Source organism: Pagrus major, chromosome 2 (assembly GCF_040436345.1).
Source record: "Pagrus major chromosome 2, Pma_NU_1.0".
Taxonomy (NCBI): Eukaryota; Metazoa; Chordata; class Actinopteri; order Spariformes; family Sparidae; genus Pagrus; species Pagrus major.
In genome coordinates, this window is record NC_133216.1 from 15,439,444 (window position 1) to 15,464,012 (window position 24,569).

Here is a 24,569-nt window from a genome sequence, read left to right on the forward strand (position 1 = left end):
CGCACCAAATCTGTGGCTACCACAAACAAATGCACTAGTTAATCTTATTTGAAAGACTTTTCTAAAGACTACAGTGCCCAACTGTTGTAGAAAAGTATGTTTTTAAACAAGAAAATGTACATTTGTGATCAATTTTTAAGTAACGGGCTTGGGGCTGAGAGCCATAGAAAGGCTGGGGGGTTAAGTGACATTTGACCAACATTTGTGCAGCCAAAACAAAAAATTACCATACACTGTCCTGACTTTGCTTATTCAATTTAATCTTTAATATTAAAACTTAATAATCCATGGATGACAAACATTTTGAATGAACAATATTTTGGAATTTATAATAAAATGTATTTTTCATACACGTAAGTGCACTACTTCAATGTGAAGTGTTTTGTTTTTTGGTTAGTAACACCTGACTGGTTTGAGATGAACATGTGTCCTTTAGGCAGTAGAAAGAGCACATCAAGAGCTTTCACCTGATGTATATATAATTCATTTTTGCCGAAATTGTCACTTACGATCCCTTGTTTTGGTCCTCATCCATTACTTTAGGTTAGGATGTTGAAATGTAAACTAAATAGCAAGCAAAACATCAGACATGTAATTTAGCTGTAATCATATACGTGTCGAGGAGTGATATTCACGCAAATCATAAAGCACAGACAGTGAGTAAGAAGTGAGCCATTAGTTCGGTGAGGATTGACTCAGAACGAGAGGAGAAAGGGGGGTAAAAAAGGAAAAAGACTGAGAATTCCTCAGAAGACATGTTTGAAACTCACAGAGAGGAGGAACAGAAAACTTGCATTGCCCTGGGCATTGTAAAACAATGGCTATGCACATGAACAAAACAGACCAGAAGGAAAAAAAAAAAAAAAAAAAGCCGACTGCACTTTCAAAATACCAAGAGCTTAGGTAGAGAAAGTGAGAGCGGCGCGGAGAAAATAAGTAGGTGAAGGAAGAATAGGAAGAGGGCAGGCACGCTGAAAATAGCAGAAAGGGAAGGAAAATAATGATGCAAAACAAGAGGCGGTCAGGTGGGCCTGATAAGCGCTTGAGAGGAATAAATGTCAAGTCAGGCAGTAAGAGAACCCTGGGAGGCGGAGGTAAGAGGGAAAGTGAGAAAGAGAGGGTGCATTTATGATGCAAACAAACCAAATAAGGGAACATGGAGAGCAAATCTGAAGCCGTCTTAAACGGATCTGAGCTACTTGCATCATTTTGTCGCAGAGGCCAGATAAAAACATAATGAAAACTTTTAAAAAACACTATTGGCAAAATAACCCTTACGTGTGTTACACTCCGCTGACTACTATGGGATATTGATGTGTGTGTGTGTGTGTGTGTGTGCGGAAATGTTCGTGTGTGTGCTGACACGCCGGCATATGCCTTGTGGGAGTCCTCAGGGCATCCCATACATCCCAGAGAGCCCATTGATTAGCTATTAATAAAGCATAGAGATGCCATTGCTCACAGGGGAGGTCAGCGAGGGCTCACACACACGCACACATCCACCGGGACACACGCAGGCAGCTACACAGTTTAAATGAGGTTAGGTGAGGTTGGAGGGAAAGAGCAGGACAGGGAGACACATCAGAACATTAAAAATGGAGAGTGTCAGAAGGGGAAAAAGAAAAACGGAGTGGGAGTAAAGAAAAAATGGAGAGCAGGTAAATTGTGCCAATCTATTTCACCTGTCTTCTGCCCACTCCCCTCGCTAGTTATTCTACCTCTATCACCCTGTCCTCCTTTCACTTTGAGGCTCTCTATCTTTCTCTCGCTGCCCCCGCCTGTGTCCATTGTGGGCTGCATGTCAGAGCTCCGTTGGCTGTCTCCATCCTTGTCTTTGATTAGCCGTGATCTATGAGCCCGATGAAAGAAATGAATAAGGAAAAGCGAGTGAAGAAGCGAAGAGGTACGAGGAGGAGTTCCTACAGCTGATGGATTCGACTTCGGTCAAGTCAGGACACATCCCGGCGAGAAAAGTGAGAGAGACTGATGCGTCACACAGGACACATTTGCATCTCTCATTCTGCTTTATTTGCTGCAGTTTTCATCCATTTTGTTCCCGCTTTCTTCAACCCACTGCCTTCCTCCTCCTGCTCCTCCCCTTCTGTCCCTCCTCGGCTGTGCCCTCCCCTCCCACCCTCTCGCCTTCCCTAGCATGTACATCTTCAGGTCACGGGTCATTAAGTCAGCTCCAGAGGGGATGTGTCTGAACAGGATATCTCTCATATTGCCCTGCCCCCACCACGCTGCTAAAACACAAATACGCACATGCAAACACAAACGCTAGATTTGCTTTCTTTCTTTATGTTTCTTTTTCATCGTTATTTCTTTATAAACACATTCACGTTGAAATGATAGACATGTCGTTAGGCCTGATGACAGATGAGACAACTCAGTGCTCCATGCTCTAATAAACTATGTCTATGACTAAATCTTTGATAGGTAGGGTAGGTGATTTTGGAGAAATATAGTTGATTGTTGAGTCTTATTCCCAGGTCATAAAATGCAGATTCTTTGGTTTAGAATTTCAGGCCAAACACAGACCCAAAGCGTTGGTATTTGACAACCTGGGGATTAGACTCAACAATAAACTATCTTTCTCCATAAACTCCCTCCCTACCTTTTAAGTTTGGGATTATATCATCCTTAAAACAACTTGACAACTCTCGAATTAAAGGGGTCTTAAGATCTTTTGGTAGCTAAAAATGGAGTCACGGTCCAGGAAAGACAATAAACAAATAGAATTAACAGTATTTTTAAATACAAGATCATTTTCAGAATATTAATGGTAAATAAATACGGTAAAGCCTGCATGTAACAGTAGGTCCAGTTTATTATACAGCAGAGTTTCGTACAATATATGTAATTAAGGGTCCCTGCTCCAGTTCTCTATCAGCTAAGGGGTCCTCGACCAGACAAACATTAAAGACTCCTGATGTAAATGATTAAATATCAAATGTTTAAAGGTACCATGTGGAGTTTCTGACCATTACATGACCTTTTAAATTTTTTTTTTACAATTTTGTCCATGTTTTGTTTGTATTGTGCACACGTTTAGTATGCAGGCGGCACAATTCACATTATGTTGTTGGTTTCACGCCATTCGGCTGATTAACAGTCGGTGGTAGTGCGAGAAGAAAGGTAATGAAGTAGAAGACTGCAAGCTAGTAAACATGAATGTAAACAATGTAAGATTTAAAACATTAAATTAGCTCTGCAGATGTTTTATGAGGGGGAAAAATGCAGTGAACACATTTGTAAGGCCTAAACATAAAAACTTGTCCTGTTTTGTTCTTTATTTTTCCAATATTTCCCACAAAAGAATGAGAGACTGCCCTGCACGGCATAAATACTCGCCAATTAAAGCAGATATCGTATAACATAATTCAGTTATTTTTAGATATAGCCACAGTACATAGTATCAAACAAACTTTTAAGCATTAAGCACTGAATAATTTTTGGCCCGTGAATGTTTTTTTTTTTTGTCTACTTCAACTGACCAACAGAACAAACCTAACTTTAGGAAAGGTCACACTGAACAAATTCACATGTTAGCTCAGGCAGATGTGACAAACTCTGTCAGACTCCAGCAAATTCATACACATGCATGCACACACACACACACACACACACACACACACACACACTTCTCCACCATGGTTGTTGGTGCACTGTCAAACAACATTAGATGGCGGGCGGTGTCAGTGGGATAATTAGAATAACACATCCACTGTATTCTTCATTATGTGTGTCATCTTCACTTACTGCCTGTGCTTCCTCACTGACACCGCCCTCTTCCCCCAATGCCCCACCACCCCACCCCACCCCACCCCTGACACACACATACACTCTTACCCCCACCCTACAAGTAACGTGCTTTTTAAGGCAAAGTCATGATCCCCATTAGTGATGGCCTCAAGTATAGATCTGATTATTTGAACCCCCCACCATGTGTTTTTTCCCTAATTAGCTCCTTGGCCTAAAGAAGAAGGATAAGGAGGAGGAGGAGGAGGAATGCAGCAGTGATACACAAAGTTGAGGCACAGCATCACTGTTTGAGGAAGAGGGTGTTGGCGAGGAGATCACGGTGGCTGATGAGTAATGCTGTGACGTCGGTTCTGCATTTGGCAAAATACCCGACAGCGATTCCGTCTGCTGGCATGAACTTACACTACCGTTGTAAGTATACATGCAGGAGGATATGAGACGAGGCGGGCGTTCATTCAGTCAGAAAGATGTAGACGTGCCGCCACGCGTTGCTGCAAACATGGCGCGCAGTGATCTTATGCACAAACAAGGACACATACAAGTATAAAATTAAAAGCATGTCGGCCTTCAGGTCAGAAACAAACAGGAAACATTCACATGTGTGTAGCCGCGCGCACCTTGGCTGTGTGCGGTTAATGAATAACTAACTAGCAGAGAGGAAAAGGGAGCCATCTTCTCTGAGTAAGGCCAAATGAATTCGCCGAAGCGCTATGCAAATGTTCCCTGGGCTAACGAGACTGCCTGCATGATTGGAGTGCCATTGAAATTCTCCTCGTGCACAACCCTCTCTCACTTCCTACCTCCCTCCCTCCTTCAATCTCCCTCCATCTCTCCCGCCATTTCAATCTCTACACAGACCATCCATGTTCCTTTGCATGTACACTATCTATCTATCTATCTATCTATCTATCTATCTATCTATCTATCTATCTATCTATCTATCTATCTATCTCTAAATCATTGTTTCCTTTCAACACGCAAATCATGTCAACCACACAGATACACTGCAGCCCTATCAGCGCCTGGACAGCAGTGAATGCCCCTGTGTCTCACTCTCTCTCTCTCTCTCTCTCTCTCTCTCTCTCTCTCTCTCTCTCTCTCTCTCTCTCTCTCTGTCTGTCTCACCAACACACACACACACACACACACACACACACACACGGTCCGCTCAAACAGAGCGCGCTCAGAGTTGCTCTGCACCTGTTCTCTCTGTAAAACATCCAAACACGAGTGCTGAATAAATAACCCAACCTAACACGAATCACTGCCAGGTTCACACACACACACACACACACACACACACACACACACCGCAGCCCATAAACACACATCAATAAGTAAACACCACCTATTTCCCTTCCACAGCTACCCTGTACCCCCCCTTCCACCAGTCACTCTGTACAAACTGCCACCATCCTAAAGACAAACACATAGATGCGTACGATGATGTGTGTTATGGTTAATGGTCAGAACAGGGATGAATAAAGGAAGTCTAAAGGAGAAAGAGAGATAGAGGAGAGAGGGTGGGTAGATGGATAGGTGGGTGGGTGGGTGGTGGGGGCATTAAGCACTTGTCAGATGCATCTTTAATGGCAGGACACAGCGGCTTTAGAGGCCTTCCTCCCTGGGGTGCTGGGGACAGCAAGAAAACAGAGCACACACACCTCTCTCTTTGTCCATCTTCCCATCCTCATATACCTACCAGCCTCATTCCATCATCCCCTCCATCCTATGCCCACTTTACCATCTGCATAATTTAGCATGTCATGCTTTTGTGCCACTTTGTCTTTTCTTTTTCTGCCGATTCTGCCATTTTTTTTTGTTTTTTTTATTTTTTTTGTTTGCGCCTATCTGTTGTTCACTTCCAGCGTTGATGGAGTGGAAGAAAAAAAGATGATGCTTTGTCACTTCCCTAATAAGTGCCTCCAGAAAAGGAAAGGGGTGAGAGAGGGATAAAGTAAGAGTGGATAGAGAGAGTGTAGGGCCTCTGCAGAGTGGCCACAAAATGGAGACTGGGACAGAAGCTGCAGCAGCTGTGGTGACGCTACACTTCACAGAGAGAGAGAGAGAGAGAGAGAGGGAGAGAGAGAGAGAGAGTGTGTGAAAGAGAAGTGGGGATTAAACAACCTCAATCAATGGATGCAAAAACACAGACGTCACACTTTTCCACACCCTCTTCACCCTCAATACTCTCCCTCCCTCTGTCTCTCTCCAACTAAATCAACCAATCAACGACTCGATGAATCCACAGGAACTTTGGAACAAGTCAGGATTAATATTAATGCCATCTTTTTTCTTAAAGCGGAAGCAGGTTGTGTAAAATTTAACAGTTAGATCAGGTTGAGAAAGACATATATTGCCTAGCCTGTTTTATTACAGTGAGATGACTCACGCTGTCAATATCTTCTTTAACATTTAATGAGGCACACTACTCAGCTGTCACCAGTTTAATGCATTCACAGTGTGTAATGTGATGGTATTTGTGACTGTATCTAATGTCACTGTGTGTGACATTTTACAGTATTGGCTCGATGTCTTCATTCATTTCAACGTGAGACAAAATAACACGTGCTGTATAGACCAGCTGTATATTTTTATCATGTGTTAGTCATAAGTCATGTTTTCCTTTAAACTCCCAAGAGACTGAACTGAATACACATGGCACAAATTCATGACGAGGCCTGTGAATATCTTCAGACAAATATCCATAAGTGAGGAATTTGTAGAAAATAAAATTAACATTAGAAGTGTACACTAAAGATTATGCTTATGTGCATTATAGCCCAACTAATACCCGTTTTCTGAGTCCAATAACATTACTGATATTTGAGAATTTTGAAATATCCAATAATGATATATCAGCTTATACACACAGTAAATATATAACTTTGTAATGGTAATACTCTGGCTAAACGCCTTTTGATAAGCCTGTGATATAATTCCTGTTACTTGTCTGCTGACATATACACAGATAATGATACATCTGCAATGAGACAATAATTTCAGATACATTGGTCATGACAATTTACCTGCCTCACTCTAATGTGTGCATGCAAACCATGCACAGAAACAGCAAAATCCTCCAATGCAGGACCATGCACCATGAAATGTACAACATATAAAAGAGAGAGAGAGAGAGAGAGAGAGAGAGAGGGAGAAAGCAATCAGTTGAGAAAGAAATCAAGAAATCAAGAAATCAAGAAATCAAGAAATCAAGAAATTGAGGAAGAAATCAAGTGGGAAAAGAAATCAAGAAAGAAATCTAGAAAGAAATCAAGAAAGAAATCTAGAAAGAAATCAAGAAAGAAAGAAAGGAAGAAATCAATCAATCAATCAATCGAGAAGGAATCAAGAAAGAAGAAATCAAGTTAAATAAAAGGAAAGAAAGAAAGAAAGAAAGAAATCAAGAAAGAAAGAAAGAAAGAAAGAGTTTACAAAGGTTTATCTCCACATTTGGAGATGAAAGTCATTCTCCTGACAGTGACGACATGTATATCTCAGCTACCTGTCACTGAAGTGCACAGAAATATGCAGCTATGTCCTCTGTGTCTGTTTGTGTTTATGTGTGTGTGTGTGTGTGTGTGTGTGTGTGTGTGTGTGTGTGTGTGTGAACGCATGAGTGTGGCAGAGCTGAGCCGTGGTGATGCACTAATAAAAATCAGGCAGCGATGCGTCCTCACACCTTCCTCATTCCGCCCGCCGGTTCGCACCCGTTACCATGGTGACCAGATAAAACTCACACTGTTTTAAGCTCCAACTGGAGGAGGAGATGGATACTAGCAAAGTGACACACACACACATGCACGCACGCACGCACATACACACACAGATGAAGTTCCTTCATACACATCAGCAGTGCGTCCTCTTTCAGTTCCTCAACTGACAAGCAAACAAATGCTAATTTTCTAACCAACGGCAACACCAGCAAACCATCAATTAGAGGGAGAGACGTGGCTAGATAGAGAGATAGCAGGAGAAGGGGAGGGATGACAGGGGAGTAAAAACCAGGATAGCCAGTCAACACACAAAGCCCTCCTCTGTTTGACTGTCTGCCTGTCTATCTATCTGTCTACTCCCCCCCCCTCACACACACACACACACACAGACACACACACTGCTCCATGAACGGGCCTCAACGCAAACAGATTTGGCTGTCAAATAGTGACACGACACCCAGGCAGGGTCGTCTCGCAGTGAGGCCAGCTGTCAGCAAACACCCTCCTGCCTCTTCATCAAAGCCCATTCAAACTCCGCTTTATTGACCAACACGGCCGTCTGTGTGACATGTGTCATCCTGTCAAGCCAATACCTCGGCATACACTGTCCTTAATAAATGGCGAGCCACTAGAGCATCTCGAGTGCTATCGAAAGACAGAAAGCTGTACATGCCACCAGGAGCTGATAGATGGAGTGGATGGATGGATGGATGAGGTGTGTGGTGGAGTGGAGTGGGGTGGGAGGGGCGCACATGTGCACTATGTGTGTGAGTTTGTGTGTGTGTGTGGCCGTGATGCTGACACAGGCCACCAGTCTGTACCAGGGAGTGAGAGAGATAAGTGGAGGCTACGAGCCAAAGATGGACGGAAAGAAGAAGAGGAGCACTGTGTTACTAATAAGACCTATTCATCAGGCGTGGAGAGAGAAAGAAGGAGAGAGAGGGAGAAACATGGAAAACAACAAAGCTCTCAAACCTTTACAAACCCAAAGTCAGAGAGTGAAATGTATTTTCATTATTTAATAACCTCACAAATATTTTCTGGATGAATCGGTTAATCATTTTGTCAATAAAATATAAAACAAAACAACATTTCCACACCTGCCTGACCAATATGCAATTTTTGGAGTTGATGCCGATACCGATATTAATGAATAATATCGATATATCAGCCAAGGTACTACACTCATTTTTTGCAGTGGTTATCAAACAGTTGTGATGGTGGCAGGATATTTTACAGATTAACAATAAACTATTGTCTAAAATGAGTGCACTGAAACAGTAAACTCCACTGGAAATGTAATGATTTTAAATCACCATAAGCATGTTTTTCTGCATTATGTTCTGTAAAAACCAAATGTTTTCATATCGGCCCATATCGGACAAATATAAAGGCAAATACCAATATATCTGTGACAGGCCGATATCAACTGATAATTAACAGATATATCGGTCGGGCTCTAAAAAAATTTCAGTTTACAGTCATATAAAATAGAGAAAACCAGCAAATTGTCATACAGGAGCAGCTGGAATGAGCAAATATTTGGCATTTTTGCTTGAAAAATAACTAAAATCATTGATTGATCATCAAAAAAGTCAATCATCAAAATAGCCAGTTGAAAATTGATTACTCAATTAGTCATCAACATCTGGATATAATCAGAATTTAGGAAGTGTAAGAATATTCTGTAAATATACTGTATTGTATGATGGTCAGACATTCTTTGGGCAAATCGTAGTTTTTTGGCTTTTTTATTCCAGCATATGGACGACTTGTCCTGATCAGTTTAGCCACAGAAACGTGAATAAGTGTGTGTGTGTGCATGTGTGTGTGTGTACATGCTCTTGCTTGTTCATATGTGCATGTTTTGCCGTCAAACAGACTGGCCCGCTCTCACCGCTCTCACACGGAGGGATCTGTGACAAGAGAGAGGGGAATCCAACAGCAAGCTTTATCGATCCAGACTGGAAACCCCCCTCAGGCCACACACACACACACACACACACACACACACACACACTACAGCTGTGCTGGATCAATGAGTGCTCCCGTGTGAAGGACAGAGCTATACAAAGAGGCACGCAAACAGGCACACACACGCACCTCTGTACACACACTGTTGAGAGAGATGAAAGGGATGCTCGGTATCACAGAGCCAGATAAGGGGCAGAGGGAGCAATACGTATCATCTGACCTAAACAGTCTCATCTGACACCCTGCAATTTGCCATTGCTCCACGGAGCAAATGTTAACACTGCACCGCACAAGCCTGCACACACACCCACACACACACACACACAGAGTGCACATACACACCACATACAGCGGCATGTAGGTGGCTTTCAAACTGACAATATTATTCTTCAGTCAAACATCGGAGGATTTGTATAGAGGATGAGATGAAGCAGAGAGAACAGCTCCAGACACAGCTCAGCCCTAGAGGTGTGGCTGCTCTCTTTTGGGTGACTGTGATGAGCAGCTAAACAGATCTATCACTCATCGAATTAGATTCCACGAGCCCACACACACACACACACACACACACACACCCCTCTGTCCTTCTCTCACACACACACACAGCACATGTCTACTAATGTCTGATTTATCCCTGTAACGCAGCTATTAAACACAGCAGTGTCAGCCAGTGAGTGAGGAGCCAGGGAAAGGCCATTTCATCAGACTTCTTTTTGAATGATTGGACCATTTTTTTAAGCCTTCCTCCATCTTCTCTCCCTGACAAAACAGGGGATGTCAGTGACACAATTGAATTGATTAGTATCGATTAAGAGCTGTCAACAGTCACAAACACGGCAAACGAGGAGAAAACCTTCACTACAATAAAATCTGAAAGAAAATCACATCTTTTTTAAAGTGCTTGACATACTCAGCGTTTTCATTTTGGGGATTTATTCAGTCTAAAAATAACAGGAGAGATTTCTCATCTCTCTGAGGGCAAATGCTCTCCAGTCCATTGACATATTGGGATGACATGAGATCATTTGCTTTCCATTATTATCCACCACCTGATCAAACACAGTGAGCACGCACTCAGCCAAATATAACCCACGTGGTCAAACGAAGTGGAGTTTGCATTGACAGTATGTGTACGCGGGAGAGGCACATTTGGACAGTGACAAAAGGTGGATGTGTGGATGGTTTTGTCTGCAGACTATCTGACTATCATTGGTTGAATTTTCCTACCTGGGACGATGGAGACGGTGTCTTTCTCCCAGGACACCACGCTGACGTACTCCTGGACGGCTGAGGGGATGAGGCACTTGAACACGGCGACATTACCCCGCATGGAGCGCTGGTCGGCCACACGGACAGTGTAGGGCTCCCTGAACACTGGTGTGTGGAGAAAAGAGCTGAAGTTAGTCAAATGAAGGATAGTGGTTGGTGATGATGGAGATCTCGGAAAGGGAGAATAATGCTCAACAAACCTTTGACTTTTGTTTTAACCGATGGCATGATGTTGAATGTAAAACAAATCAGTTTGTTTAGAGATAAAATTAGGGCTGAATTTTGATCAATTATTTGTCAGAGAATGCCACAAAATAGTTAAAAATGTGCATCACCGTTCCCAGGAGTCCAAGATTAAAGGGACCGTCCACACCAAGAACATGATGGCAACCATAAAGGTAACAATGTTAGCATCCACACTGATGAACGATCAGTGCGCCAAAAACACACTGTGCCCTCCAGCTGTGTTGGCTGCTTATCAAAATGGGTATTGATGACCTGATACTGGATATGGGTCACAATATTCCAACGCTTTTACATGAGTTGTCATCTTTTAAATAGTCAACATCTATGACCCTGGCGATCAACAAGGGGGGACATCAGTAAGGACAAAACAAACTAAAGAGACCTCATCAGCCTCCACCAAACTGTTTGGCAGTACGTCTGGTGTAAAATTATGTTTTTACAGTAAGTGTAATTTGCAGCCTATTATTATATTATATAAGCATTTATGTTGTGAACCTGACGTCCTGTAAATTCAGCTGGATTTTGATCCCGTCGATGTTTCTTTCGTTCATCAAATCGCTTTGAAAGTGATGCCAAATGATAATGTTCTTCACTGTCGTCGCTATAGTTGTGGTGTGGAGTTGCTGTCTATTTATAGCTACAGAAACAGTTATTATTGGTGCGGACATAAAGGATAAGATTCACCCAAAAAGGAAAATTCAGTCAGTACTCACCCGCATGCTGATAGACGGTCAGGTGAAGTTTCGTAGTCCACAAAACATTTCTGGAGCTTCACAGAAGAACAGCGTTGTAGCATTCTTCTAAATAACAAAAGTAGCTGACTTTTTTTTTTAACGGAAAAAACTATGGAAAAATAAACATAAATTGCCTCCATACAGATTGTCCAGAGTAATCCAAATGGAAGGCCTGAGATCCAAATTGATTTGAAAAGACATTGCTAGAGATATCTAGTGATATTATTCCATAGCTTTTTCCGTTAAAAAAAAAAAAAAGTCCCCATCTACTTTTGTTGTTAGGGAGAATGCTGCAACGCTGTTTTGCTGTGAAGCTCCAGAAATGTTTTGTGGACAACGAAACTTCATCCGACTTTCCATCAGCATGGGAGTGAGGACATAATGACTGAATTTTCATTTTTAGGTGAACTTTTCCTTTCAGTGTTCAACTTAGATCATCAATCCAAAACTCAAATATGCTGAAATTATAAAGACATAAAACAAAATGACGATTGTCATTATAGGCCTGTAGAATCCCAAACCACTGGCAGATAGTTGTGAGGCTACTTCAGCAAAATGAATGTAACACTTCTCACTTTGATAAACTTCCCAGAGCCCAAGGTGACATCTTCATATTGTCCAGGACCCAGAGATGAGAACTAATTGACTAATTGTTTCAGCACTGTATAAAAGTAACAATTCACTCTTCTTCACTACACGTGTTGACACTGTACAGTTGACATCCTTCTGGCCTGTTTAACCCGTATTTAAATCAGGGGCAGGCCGCGTAAACAAACTTGTCTGGTGTTCTGTTGAACCACATTAAGCCAGCGTTCCTCTCTTCAGCTCCAGATTTGAAGTCGCACTATGATCTTAAGGAGGGTTGACACGGAGCCGCGTTGAAGGGGATCCACAGTGAGTGGCCCTTGGCCTTTTAAAGAACAACGCCACAGATGCTATGAGACGGCGAGGGGTGGAGGGATGCTCACGGCCGATGGACCTGTCACATGCAGGCGCCAGGCATCAAAAACACACCCGGTGCACATGGCATGCAGAGCACTAGGCTGTGAATCTGTGCCAGTGTACAGAAAGGATGGTGGTGATTAAGACGGGCTTAATGATGAAAACAGTAGCCTGTAGCTAACCAAATTATCTCTCCAGTTAACTCTGTCACATTTAGATTAGTGAGAAATGTGAAATGCTGAATCAGAGCATACATTTTCATTAAATAAATTAAGCAAAGTGAAATTAAATTAATGGATTATTTTGGCGAGGAGGAGAGACAGGTAGTTCAAGGGCATGCTAGCTCGACTGAATGAATTTCTGAACTAAACTGAGCTGAACTGTGCAGGCTCACCCCTCCACCCTGATCTCATTTGTGTGAAGGGCCATTTTGAAAATTTTCTCCAGCAACTTTTAACATGTACAAAAATAAGAGTGAGATGAAAAAAAGATAGGGGTGGTGTCTCGGAAAGGCTGATGTTGGGGAGTGTTCCTGGTATCACAATCTATCACTGCTATTCAACCAGGCTTCCCTTAGAAATGAGGACAGTAATGGCTTAACAATGTAAAACACACACACACACACACACACAAACACAGGGAGTGGCCCCGCCCTCCCGTGTGCTCGCTCTCTCCCCCAGCTCTCCAGTGATATAATTAACGCCTAGCCTGAAGGCCAGTTTCCTTGGTCATTAATAATGCTTTATGCCAGCCGCCACTGTCACTGGAACCCAGTGGAACCAAAGCCGATGTCCTTGTCCGAATGGTGGGGAGTCTTTCACCTTAAAGTCCGAGGTTTAATCTCCCAAGTCTTTGTCTGATTCCGTCCATTGCTTTTACACTGTTCTACTTTTTCATAATTGGCTGAACCTTGGATCTTTTCTCTCCTTTTTCCTGACTTTTGAAGGAGCGTAGGCCAGAGTGGATTATCTGTCAACATTGTTGAAATGTAACCTTGCCAAACACAGATGAGGCATACAACATTGGATTTTGGGACTACCAGTTGTGGTGTTACTGATGCTACTTTGTACCTCAGCTAAATGAATGGTTGCAGTAAGATATCCTCCGGGGAGCATATTACTTATCGCTTTGGTCACCCGACACACAGGACGCTAATGTGAGCTGAAGCCTCATTTGTAAACAAGTCAAAGCTAAAGGACAAATAATTCCAATCAAGTCTTCATTTCAATTCTTCATTCAAACAGCCGCTGCCTTTCATTGATGCCATCTACCTGCGGATCAATACCCAGGATCGACTGAGTAGCCTCGGCTGTTGAGGCCCAGCCAATTCTTTCAATCTTTTATTTACTCTCTGACTGACCCTTCTGCCTCTCGTCAATATCAGGGAAAATCCCCAATGTGCCTCTTACAGAGTGTTTAAAACCCGGTTTGACAGCTTGTAAATGTTTGGTGCAATGATGGCAGTTATCACATGTCAACTCAGCGGAGATTCAGATCCAGTCAAGGTCACCTGATGTTTGTACTTCCTCTGCTTTGACCCCTGCACTTGCTAACCTCTAAGACGGTGTTGTACCACCACTCTTCTCCCCATTAAAACCAGTCAAAAAAGCCCTGTATAATAACAAGCCCTTGTACACAACCATGTAACCAGCTCCAATAAGAGGCAACTGTTGTGATAGCATTGTCATTTAACACACGTTCCTCTTCCAAGATATAAAAGACACAGAGGAAAAAAAAACAACATTATATATTCATCCTCTTAAGCCTTGTGACAGGATGCAAATGGTAGCCCAACTGATTTGTGTGTAAATTGCACTCCCCCTCATCGCATGCGCAGCAGAATCATTAGGATGTTACTGATGCCTGACTATATGCAGCCCGGTTGCCTAGGAACGAGCTAAAACATGGGTCTGGTGCACTGGGCGCACTGGGAGGCAAGTCTTGTATCACTGTCGCTTCAATAATTAACGACGGGGAAACCAAATACTGCATTTACTTATTCATAAAGCAAAGCAGCAAAAACACAGAGAAGGAGAGAGATAGAGATGGGGAAAATAATGAAATGCGGGAGAAATGAATGGACGCAGGTTTCATTATTGAAAGCAGTCCTTGTGTATCAGGTTCAGGGACCCTACTTACTGTATTAGTAAGGAAATGTCAGCCAGAGAAAAGATGACGAGGGCAGATGGAGGAAATCGATCTATCACCTGCTGCCTTGGCCCGGGCCTACATAGGGTTGTGTGTTTTAGTCGGGACAAAAGGGAGACGAGGTGAGCTCATTGAACAGGTGTCCTCGTTTCATTTTATTAAGTTTGTGAGAGGAGGCAGAGGGGGCACAAAACATGAAACCCTCTGACTCAGGCTGAATATTTTTCTGGCAAAAACAACTGCAGTGACTAATTGTATGTGCGTACGGTGTACTTTCATGAGGAAACACAACACATTTTTGACATTAGGTCCTTTCAAGATATAATATGTGAAAAAAACAACCAGACCTTTGTTATATATTTTGTTGAGTTACGTACTTACATTATCCCAAATGTTCGCAACAATGTTAAACCAAAGAAATCATTCATTTCATTCAGGGTAATGGTGCGTTTCATTTAGTTGCCTGTCAGTGGCTTCATATCTCCTTTACCCCCTCTAGTCGGATGATTTCATGACACACCCTTGAAACAGTCACAGTTTAGTTAGGTTAAGGCACCAAAACTACTTGGTTAGGTTTAGGAAAAGATTGCAGGGGTGTGTTGTGCAGTCTACAAGACTTCAAATAGACCCTTCAGGGTAAACACCATGGATCAATTTAACAATTAAAATCTCGATACAGCGTTGGAGGCGGGGCAGCGTTAATTCCTATGAAAGCAACTCAGTGGTTCATGAAGCCAAAAAAGCTCAACTTCCAGGGTATAAATATACCTGGACCTTCCACGTCGTTGGGCCTATAGAGTGTGCGCACTAGAGACCTCCACCTACCAAGCCAGCTAACTTTTGGTTTAGTGGCCGGCTAATTTGAATAGAGATTAAATGACCACAATCTTGCTGCTCTTCAGGACTTTCCAAATTTTATCGGGCTGAATGGTGCAAATTATGATTTCATATCAAATCATTAGGTGGGGGTTTTGACCCTCAAAAATATTCATCCACTGTTTTACAGCTACTTTTTTCACAATGTAAGCTTATGGAAGAAAGTGTTTTTGGGCCGCAGTGCATCACGTGACGTTGTAATTACATAGTTTGGCCACTGGGAAATTTGGCTTCCAAGCCTGGTGCTTTTCCTGCGGGCATGGGAAACACGGTGAATACTAGATGCAGAGAGCAAAAAAGGAAGTCAATTAACTAGCTCGATAGCCATGCTCTTGTTTGCCGTTGCTTGTATTGCTCATTCGTGATGGTGCACGATTATTGCATGATTATTCCTTATCATTGGAAATGGTGTTTGTTTAACAATTAAGACTGCCATGATCCCACGTTACTTCACGATATAATCAATTTTGGTCTTTAGTAACTGTTTTGATTGCATACGGTGCGTTTAAAAGCTAAAATGATGTGTATCATAAAGGGAAAAAATGTTAAATGCATTCGGAGGAGACTCAGCTGTGAGAGGAGAGAAGAGGGGAACCTTAAAATACAAAAAGGCCTTATTCTTGAGGCTATACATGCTCCTAAATTGCTAGATATGTTACACACAGACAAAAAGCTTTGCTTTAGGGGTTAGGGTCCTATTCACAAAAATGGTTGTATACCGAATCTTTTTATCAATGTGGAATTGATTTTCTCTGCCTTTTTTCTTTGATAATGCTCAGTTTGACAACTGACAGATTGTTTTGGAGATGCATACTATTTATGCATAGTTTTGTTTCAAAACTGAAACAGGTAGAAGACCCTGTCTCAATGATGTGTACAGTTACATGTGACTAAAATTAGCAACAAATATTTTTATCATAACGTATTCCGTTACTTTGATGGTGCCATGAAATAGAACAATAATATATGTGTAGTTTTTTTTTTTCGAAACCTAACTCCAAGGGGCAAAGTTTAGCCAGCTTGTTAACTGGGATGTTAAAGAAAAACTAAGGAATAATGCTATAAAAAAAAAAAACTAAATTAACAACTATGGAAATAGTTATTTTTTCTGCTGTTCCTTCAAAACCCTTTATCATTTGACAACATAGGAAGTATATTTTTCTCCTCCGCACTGTTAATCTAAGGGAGTCACTTAAGAGAGAAAGTGAAGCAGCTATAAGGTTATACAGTATTTAACACTGCCGAATAATCTGTCCCACATCAATGTATGCAGAAGCATATGGTGCTGGTATAGGATGGGAAGAAAACTGCTCATACATTTTCAATTCATTCTAGCAATTTCATTTTTGAAAATATATATATTTTAAAGACCTTACCACTGACAACCAATGCTGTATTGTTTCATGTATTGTTAATTTTCCTTCCTTCAAAGCCTTCACTGGATTGAATTAATTTCCATATGGTCTGACAATTAAAATGGCAGACGCTTGAATGTACTTGAGTTGCATAATCCATGACAGCCGACATCAACTCTGCTGCTTTCGTTTATCGCTCAGTCATCTTATTGTTGTGACTAATCAATCTGGACAGCAGTGTTTATTGTGATGCATTCAACAACTTTAAAAAAGCAAGTTTAAAAAAGTCCACCAGATGATTTTGATGACATGAAGAAATTAATGGAAACAAATGGCAGCCTGAAAAGTGAGAAAAGATTAAATAAGGCTACAACATGTACTCCAGCAGACTTAGTACACATGATTTGAAGTTAAAACTGGCAAATTGAAGATTATGACCCAATTGAAGCTGCACCGAAAGCTTTTTGAGGGCCACATACATTTAATTATATGATGATTCGTTCTGTAAAAGTCCTAAAATAGTTTTTGTCTGAAAAGTAACTATTATCGAAGAGTTATTTGGTTGTCTGTCAAACCTCATTCTGGAACCTATCAAACAATTTTAACCAAAAAATAAATGCATTCAATAGATCGGTATTTTCAAACGAAGCCTGTGAAAAAAAAAAGAAAAAGAAAAAGAGAAAACTAAATTAGTCGCACTGACAGAGCCAAAAAAAATAAAACATATACAGGAAAACAAACAGCCCACATAGTGATTTTCATAAATGTAGAGCTATCCAGACAGGTGCTGGTGCTATTATTGGACCACAATCAGCATGCATGGGAGAGGGTGAGAAAGAGGGAGAGGGATAGAGAGAGATGTGAAGATGTGAAGAGAGGGGAGACAGAGAGGGAGGGAGAACGAGATGGATGGCGAGGGGGAGCGGGGGTGGGGCAGATTTTTTTTGGGGGGGGTGTCACACTGCGAGCTGTCAGCTGTCATCATTCTCCTGCGCCACCTGAGACGGGGCATGCCACACCCTAGCGCTCACGCCTCTGTCGCCCATGGCAACTGCAGGGTTGTGTATGTGTGTGAGCGTGTACATGAGCATGTGTGTGTGTTGTGTAGGACTCTGGAGGTAATGAGGTGCACACACATGCACGTGAGCCCTGGTTATGGAGCTGTGGAGTTGTGGTTGCCTCAGCATTTAATTGATTAATTGTTGTAATTATTTGGGCGGGAAGGTCATCCCAACACTGAGGCTGGCTAGAAGGTCACTCTCACGCTGGAGGGACTGTCCTCCTCTGGGGACCACGCAGGCCATATGGGTGTGTTTATGAGTGTGTGTCTGTGTGTGAGAGAAGAGAATCCGGCAGCATTTTGGAGAATACATTCGTTCATCTCCATGTGTGGTGTAGAGAACTGCTGACTGTCTCTTCATGCAGGATTGATCAACACAGTCAAAATGTCTGCCTGGCTATTACCATGACCTGAAAATCCACTTTTTTTTCATGATTCTGTTCACATCTTTCCATGTCTGTAGCTGACTCTCCAAAATCTTTCCTGCCAAACACCCTGACAAAGAGCTGGCAACTAAACACCAAGAGCCAGCTTGACGAAAATGGCTGTGTGTATGTGTGTGTGTGTGTGTGTGTGTGTGTGTGTGTGTGTGTGTGTGTGTGTGTGTGTGCGTGTGTGAGTGTATGTGTGTGTGCGTGTGTGTGTATATGTGTGTGTGTGTGTGTGTGTGTGTAGTTAGGGGACTTTCCAGTCCATGGACAGATGGAGAGACTGGGAGACAGGAGGCTTGCTGGCATGAGCTACGCACAGGCTGGTGTGCATGTGAGTGTGTGCGTCTGAGTGTGCACGTGAACATACATCCGTGCAAGTCTGTTGTATACACGTGTATCCAGTGTGTACATCACATTAGGTCATATGCATGTGTTTATGATGTTTATGTGTGTGTGTGTGTGTGTGTGTGTGTGTGTGTGTGTGTGTGTGTGTGTGTGTGAGTGTGAGAAAGAGCAGTAACACCTTCCCTCAGTGTGTTCAGTGCCCCTCTCCAGCTTTGACCTTGGCAGGGAGTGCGGACAGGTTACAGAGCCAACTGTCTCTGTGGCTGTGTGTCTGTCTTCTGGAGGATTTTTAATACACAGGGTCAAGACACTGAGCTTTGGGACACTTCACCCCCACTGAGAGGAGTTGTTGGTTTGGGAGGCCAATATGGCTGCCGTTTGGGTGACCATCTTTACAGATGCTGAGCTGTAGCTATGTAATGCTGTTGTGATGTTTTCAAGGTGTGTAAAAGTAAGACAGTTTTTCAGCTATGACCTTAAGGTTATATGAACATCAGTTTACTTGTCCTGAGGGGAATAATAGTTTTTCACAGGGTTATCTCACATTCAACTTGAGATTATTATTTTTAACAAGAGAAAGTTTGTGTTACCAAACTGAAAATGTGTAGTTTGAAAGATGAAGGGACGGAGGGTCTTATGCAAGACAGTATTAAGTTGCATTATTGGAAATGTAGGACTCTGTGTTTTTTAAAGCCTGACCCATATTTGGGAATAAAAGTCAGGATATCTCTCCCTCGTGGGCTTCAATTTTAAAACTCTTAAAGGTATAGCATGTCATTTCTGCTAATAGGGGTCTCTCAATCAAAACAAAAAGTAGCTTGGGATCATGGACGTTGTCTTCGTCATTCAAACCTCCATTGCTCATGAGAATCTATCTAGGTGATTCAGGCAGAAATGTTCACAGACGAGCCATTGATTCAAGTTTTATTCAAGTTACGACTTCCTTCCTTACTCTCTGATTCTATAGAGAACAGGCGACCAAATGAAACGCAGCATTATCTTGAATAAAATTACGCATTTCTCTGGGTTTGATCATTGTTGGAAACATTAGGGATAATGTAAGTACACGACTTAACAAAATGTACAACAAAGGTCCTTTTCAGACATTTTGATGCAGAAATGTTAACATATTGTAGCTTTAATGGCAGACCAATACTAAATTGCTAGAAAACAACTGTGAACCACAGCATCCAAGGTTTGTCCCCAGCAAGGCTGGCCAGCTTGGCCAAAAATATGATAATTGTTTTCAGCCATGCAGATTAAAACTGTAGATGTCGTTTTAGGAGGTTGAAATTTAAATTATACTGGAGATTTAACCGCTGCTGCAACCTGACTCTACCTGGTCTGACTTAAGTGGGCACAAAATGTTGACACTCCCAATTTGTGGAGGCACTCCATGTCTCTCTTAATAGTGTTAGCAAGCCAATTGGAGGTGCTACTGAGCTAGCTTAGCATAGAGCCACGCCACTGGAATCCCACCACACTTAGGTGGATTTTCAAATACACATATAATAGGCGCGGACTGGCTGAGAAGGCAGTGTTTTGATGTTACCTCCGCCTAGGAGGTTGTGTTTTCACCCTTGTCTGTTTATTTGTTGGTTGGTTGGTTTGTCAGCAGGATTACATAAAAAAACTACTGAATGGATTTTCTCGGCCCATCATAGACCCCATTTACCTTTGGTGCAGATCTGGATAAAAGGACGGATCCAGACATTTTCCTCACTTTCTTTAGCATTGCTAGATGTTCTGCATTTTTCAACATTTTTATCAATTTCTAAAGGAATTGCAGGAAATGCATGGATCTTCATGTGAAAAACAGGCTTAAGTTTAATTTACTATGAGTGAGTACAATTTGATGCAGATCCTCAATCTGGTGATCTTAAATTATGGTTAAGCAGTTATGCATGGTGTAACATTCAGAGCGATACAGGGCTATCCAGTTTAATGTTGGATAAGCTTGATTAAATTAAAGTGGACTGTTGGGGCTCGGCGGAGGTATGCGCTCTACTGAGTGACATTCTTGTTTTTAAGGGGATAGTTCAAAGTTCTGTCAAGTTAGATTGAACTTGTACTTAATTCAAAAGACATCCAAAAGTTGGGCTAAACAAGGATAATGTCACAAATTATAAATCATTATTACTTCAAAGTGCATGAGACCTAAAATGGAAGAAAAATTGCCTCATTTACTTAGTTGCATCTAGTGTGTCGAACCCTCACCTGCTTTGACGTGGATGCTGGGGCTACGGATTTTGCCCGCCTGGTTCTCAGCAGTACAGAAGTACTCGTTGTCGTGGATAATGCTGTTATAGGCGGAGGGAGAGAACGGGTAGAGCTGGAGGGTGCCGTTGGCATGCACGTGGCGGATATGGGGCACGTCGTAAATGTCGTCTCCGGCGGCCAGGTACCAGCGCAGGACGGCATGGGGGGCGCCGCCCGCAGGGCAGGGCAGGGACACCCCCACCGAGCTGGAGAAGGTCACCCGCTGCAGGGAGGCGTTCACAAAGTACAGCCGCGTAGAGACAACATCCTCACTGTTGACTGTTAGGATGACAGAAAGGGAGACAGTTAGTTAGTTGGCAAGTGTCAGAATTAAAGGAAACACTCACATCTCAGACAGGTATGAGGAGAGGGAACATGCGCACATGCAAAGTGCATTGCTGAGGAATAACTGGAATGCTTACCGTTAAAGCTACACTTAACACTCGATTTGAACTCTGAAGGAAATTGCATAGTGTAGAAACTGTAACACTTGACTATTTTACATTATTAAAGCAATGTAAGAACACTGCTAACACAGAACGTGCACACATCCAGTAGCCTAATTATTAACTAAAAGGAGTCTTGGTTTCTATTTTTTCTAAATCGTGTTGAACTGACTGATTGCAGAGGGAATACATTGTAAGAAATGGGATCCTGATCAATTAATTGTGCAGATTTGCTAACTAACTGGTTGCCAAAAAGTTTTGACAAAGACAATATTGACATAATGAAAACAGCACATTTTCCTATGAAACAACATGAACCTGGTCAAATTCCTCTTAAAGGGTAACTTCACCAATTTTACACATGAAAGTGTGTTTACAGTTCTTGGGGAGTGCGACTGTATATGTGAAGAAAGTAGTACTAAGTCTTTTGTGGCTCCAAAGGAAGCTGCATGTAATCTGATAAATTCCCTCCAGGGATATCACTCAGTGGTTGAGTTGCATTGTGGGAAATGTTGGACTCATTATGGTCAGTTTAAAAACAAGTTATCAAAATCGATACAGCAGAACCAGATATCACCTTTTTATTGAACACCTTTTTTCTTCCTTTCCAAAACCTGGTGCCTACATTACCCACAATGCAAGTTAGCCACTGAGTGACATCATTGGAGGCTATTCATCAGATTAGATGCAGCTTCCTCTGGAGCCACAAAAGGTGTTTTACTACTTTTCTGTCACGTATGGAGGAGTACTCCTCAAGACCTGTAAACACACTACAATGTGTAAAATTGGTGGCTTTACCCTTTAAAAAATGGATGTGAATATCAATAGTTCATTGAAAAATAAAGAAAAAACAAATTTCCCATTTTTTCATGTTCCATATTTGATGTGTCCGTGTGCTATATGCTCTTAAGACTCATTAAAATATTTTCCATCCATGACTCAATCCACTGGAATATAATATTTTTACGTGAGCATGACTCACTTTAATATATTACTGAAAATAGATACTACCTGATCTCACACAAACTCACACAGAAACACACGTACAAGCTGTATCTACAGGCATTCAGGTCACCTCAACCCAAACAACTTCCTCCCTGTGTGCCAAACTGCAGCCATCCATCTCATCCCATATGCATTATCCTAATATCTCTAATCTAATATATGTGTCCAGAGAGCCCTTTGGAAATCTGCCTCTCAATATGAGGACAAAACGGGTCACATGACCTGACCCTCCCACCACCCCCATCTTTCCTGTTGATATCCTCTGTCGTTCAAAAGCAAAGCATTCACACGGGCGTGATGGCAGACTGCTGCGCTCCTCAGGCCTGCTCATGTCCGTCATATTTACTGTAGGTAGTATCTGTAGCCGTACAAGCCTGAGGAGCAGGATAACGCAGATGTCTGCTGTAAAACAATGGTTTTGTGGCACAGATGAAGAGCTGCTGCCAGATAAGTCGTCCTCAGGGAGATAGACCATCGTATATCCTCTCTCAAAACGCCCTCTTCCAGTTTAGAGCCGGGTAGCGAGGCGTCTTTTAAGATCTGTGTGTTTCTGTGAGTGTGTGTGTTTGCTGTGGGTGGCGGTGGTGGTGGTGGTGGGTGTACAGAGGGGAGAGTAAAGAAGTGCTGAGCTCAGCTTGGCTGGAGGCCAGGGGAAGACGCTGTGCCCCGAGCCAGAGAAGTTTCTTCTCAGACAATGATACTTAATTAATCCCTTTTCCCGGATTGTGTCAACAATGCCTGGATTAGCCCTATCTCTTAAATTCGCTCTGCGCTGGGAGAAAATAGGGTGTCGGCAAAGACACATCAATGGAGATATAAAGACGCTATCAGATGTCATTTAGGCTCTAATTTCTACTGATCCTCCACATCAATGGAGATCATTAGTAACTAGCTATTAAAGGAGAAGACAGAAGCCCACTGGCTGTCTTTTTAAGATCTTAATACACGCTGAGATGGATGAACAGTTGATACAAAAGACCGTTTTTATATCTGCTCTGTCCAGTATAAATAGTAACAGGCAATGACATTAATAACATGACATGAATGGGATGAATCACATGAGAAAAGGCTCTGAAGTAAAATGCAGGGATTAGGGATAAAAACCCAAAGTGGCATAAGGTGATTTTCACTCTCTCCTCCTTTCTCCATGCATCTATCTGCACCCCTCGATCTTATCTCCCTCGGTTGCTTCTTTGTGTTTCCCATCTGCCGTCATTCTTTCACCCTTACCAAGACACAAACACACTTCCCTCTTGTCTTTTCCTGCCACACTTGAGACAGGCAACGTTATGCGATTGGAATTTGTATGCCAGACGCAGAGAGTTAAACCCACATAATCTCCTCTCACATTTAACACACACACAGTCTATCCACTCTGTAATCGCACTGCTGTGGGAGGCCGGCGTCCGACTTCCCTGGTTCTCGTTTGTGCGTGGGTGTGGAGCGGAAGGAGAGATCGGGGAGCGCAATATTGTAGACAGGACACGGGTGGCTGGCCGGGGGAGAAAGGTGCTCAGGTGCAAAGGTGTTCGGATGCAGCTGAGTGAGTGAGTGTGTTTATGTGTGTGCGCGTCCGTGTGTGGTAAGGTCAAAGGGATAGAGAGGCTAATGTTAAATGACTGCCTCAGTTCTTGATGTCAAACTCAGCCGACAAGCCGAGGCTGAGGTGTGCGGGAGAGAGATGCTTTGCCGCGCTGCTCGCAGAGGAGGTAGAGAATCATTGTTCTCCTGCCTACCAGCAAAAAATTGGAGCAGATCCTCTGTGTTCAAAAAAATCCGAATTCAGGTCAAGTTCAATCCATCCTACCGTTCGAATCCGTGTCAATCACTCTCACAGGCTGCGAGGCTGACTGATCTGCACTTTCAGCACCGGAGAGCGGCGCAATGTGCGGAACACACGGAAGAGTTTCCACACAGAGCAAACAAGGAGGAAACTGTTAGCAGATGATACCAGTGACAGTGACCTGCTTCTCTCTGATGACAGCTGCTATTTTTAGA

At 42.5% G+C, this 24,569-nt stretch overlaps 1 protein-coding gene across 3 annotated transcripts in view; it reads right to left on the reverse strand.

The window, feature by feature from the left end:
• The window catches only part of dscaml1 (Down syndrome cell adhesion molecule like 1), a 93,747-nt gene extending 71,441 nt beyond the window's left edge, over positions 1-22,306 (reverse strand). For 2 of the 3 annotated variants that reach the window (XM_073488446.1, XM_073488431.1), the window contains exons 1-2: positions 21,079-21,403; positions 10,683-10,829 (exon numbers count right to left, since the gene is read on the reverse strand). In XM_073488446.1, coding sequence (XP_073344547.1) covers positions 10,683-10,785 — 103 coding nt within the window. In that variant the 5' untranslated portion in view covers positions 10,786-10,829; positions 21,079-21,403. Of the gene's footprint in view, positions 1-10,682; positions 10,830-21,078; positions 21,404-22,290 lie in introns of those variants that run through there. The other variant, XM_073488439.1, reaches the window with a different exon arrangement.
• Positions 22,307-24,569: the final 2,263 nt, after the last annotated feature.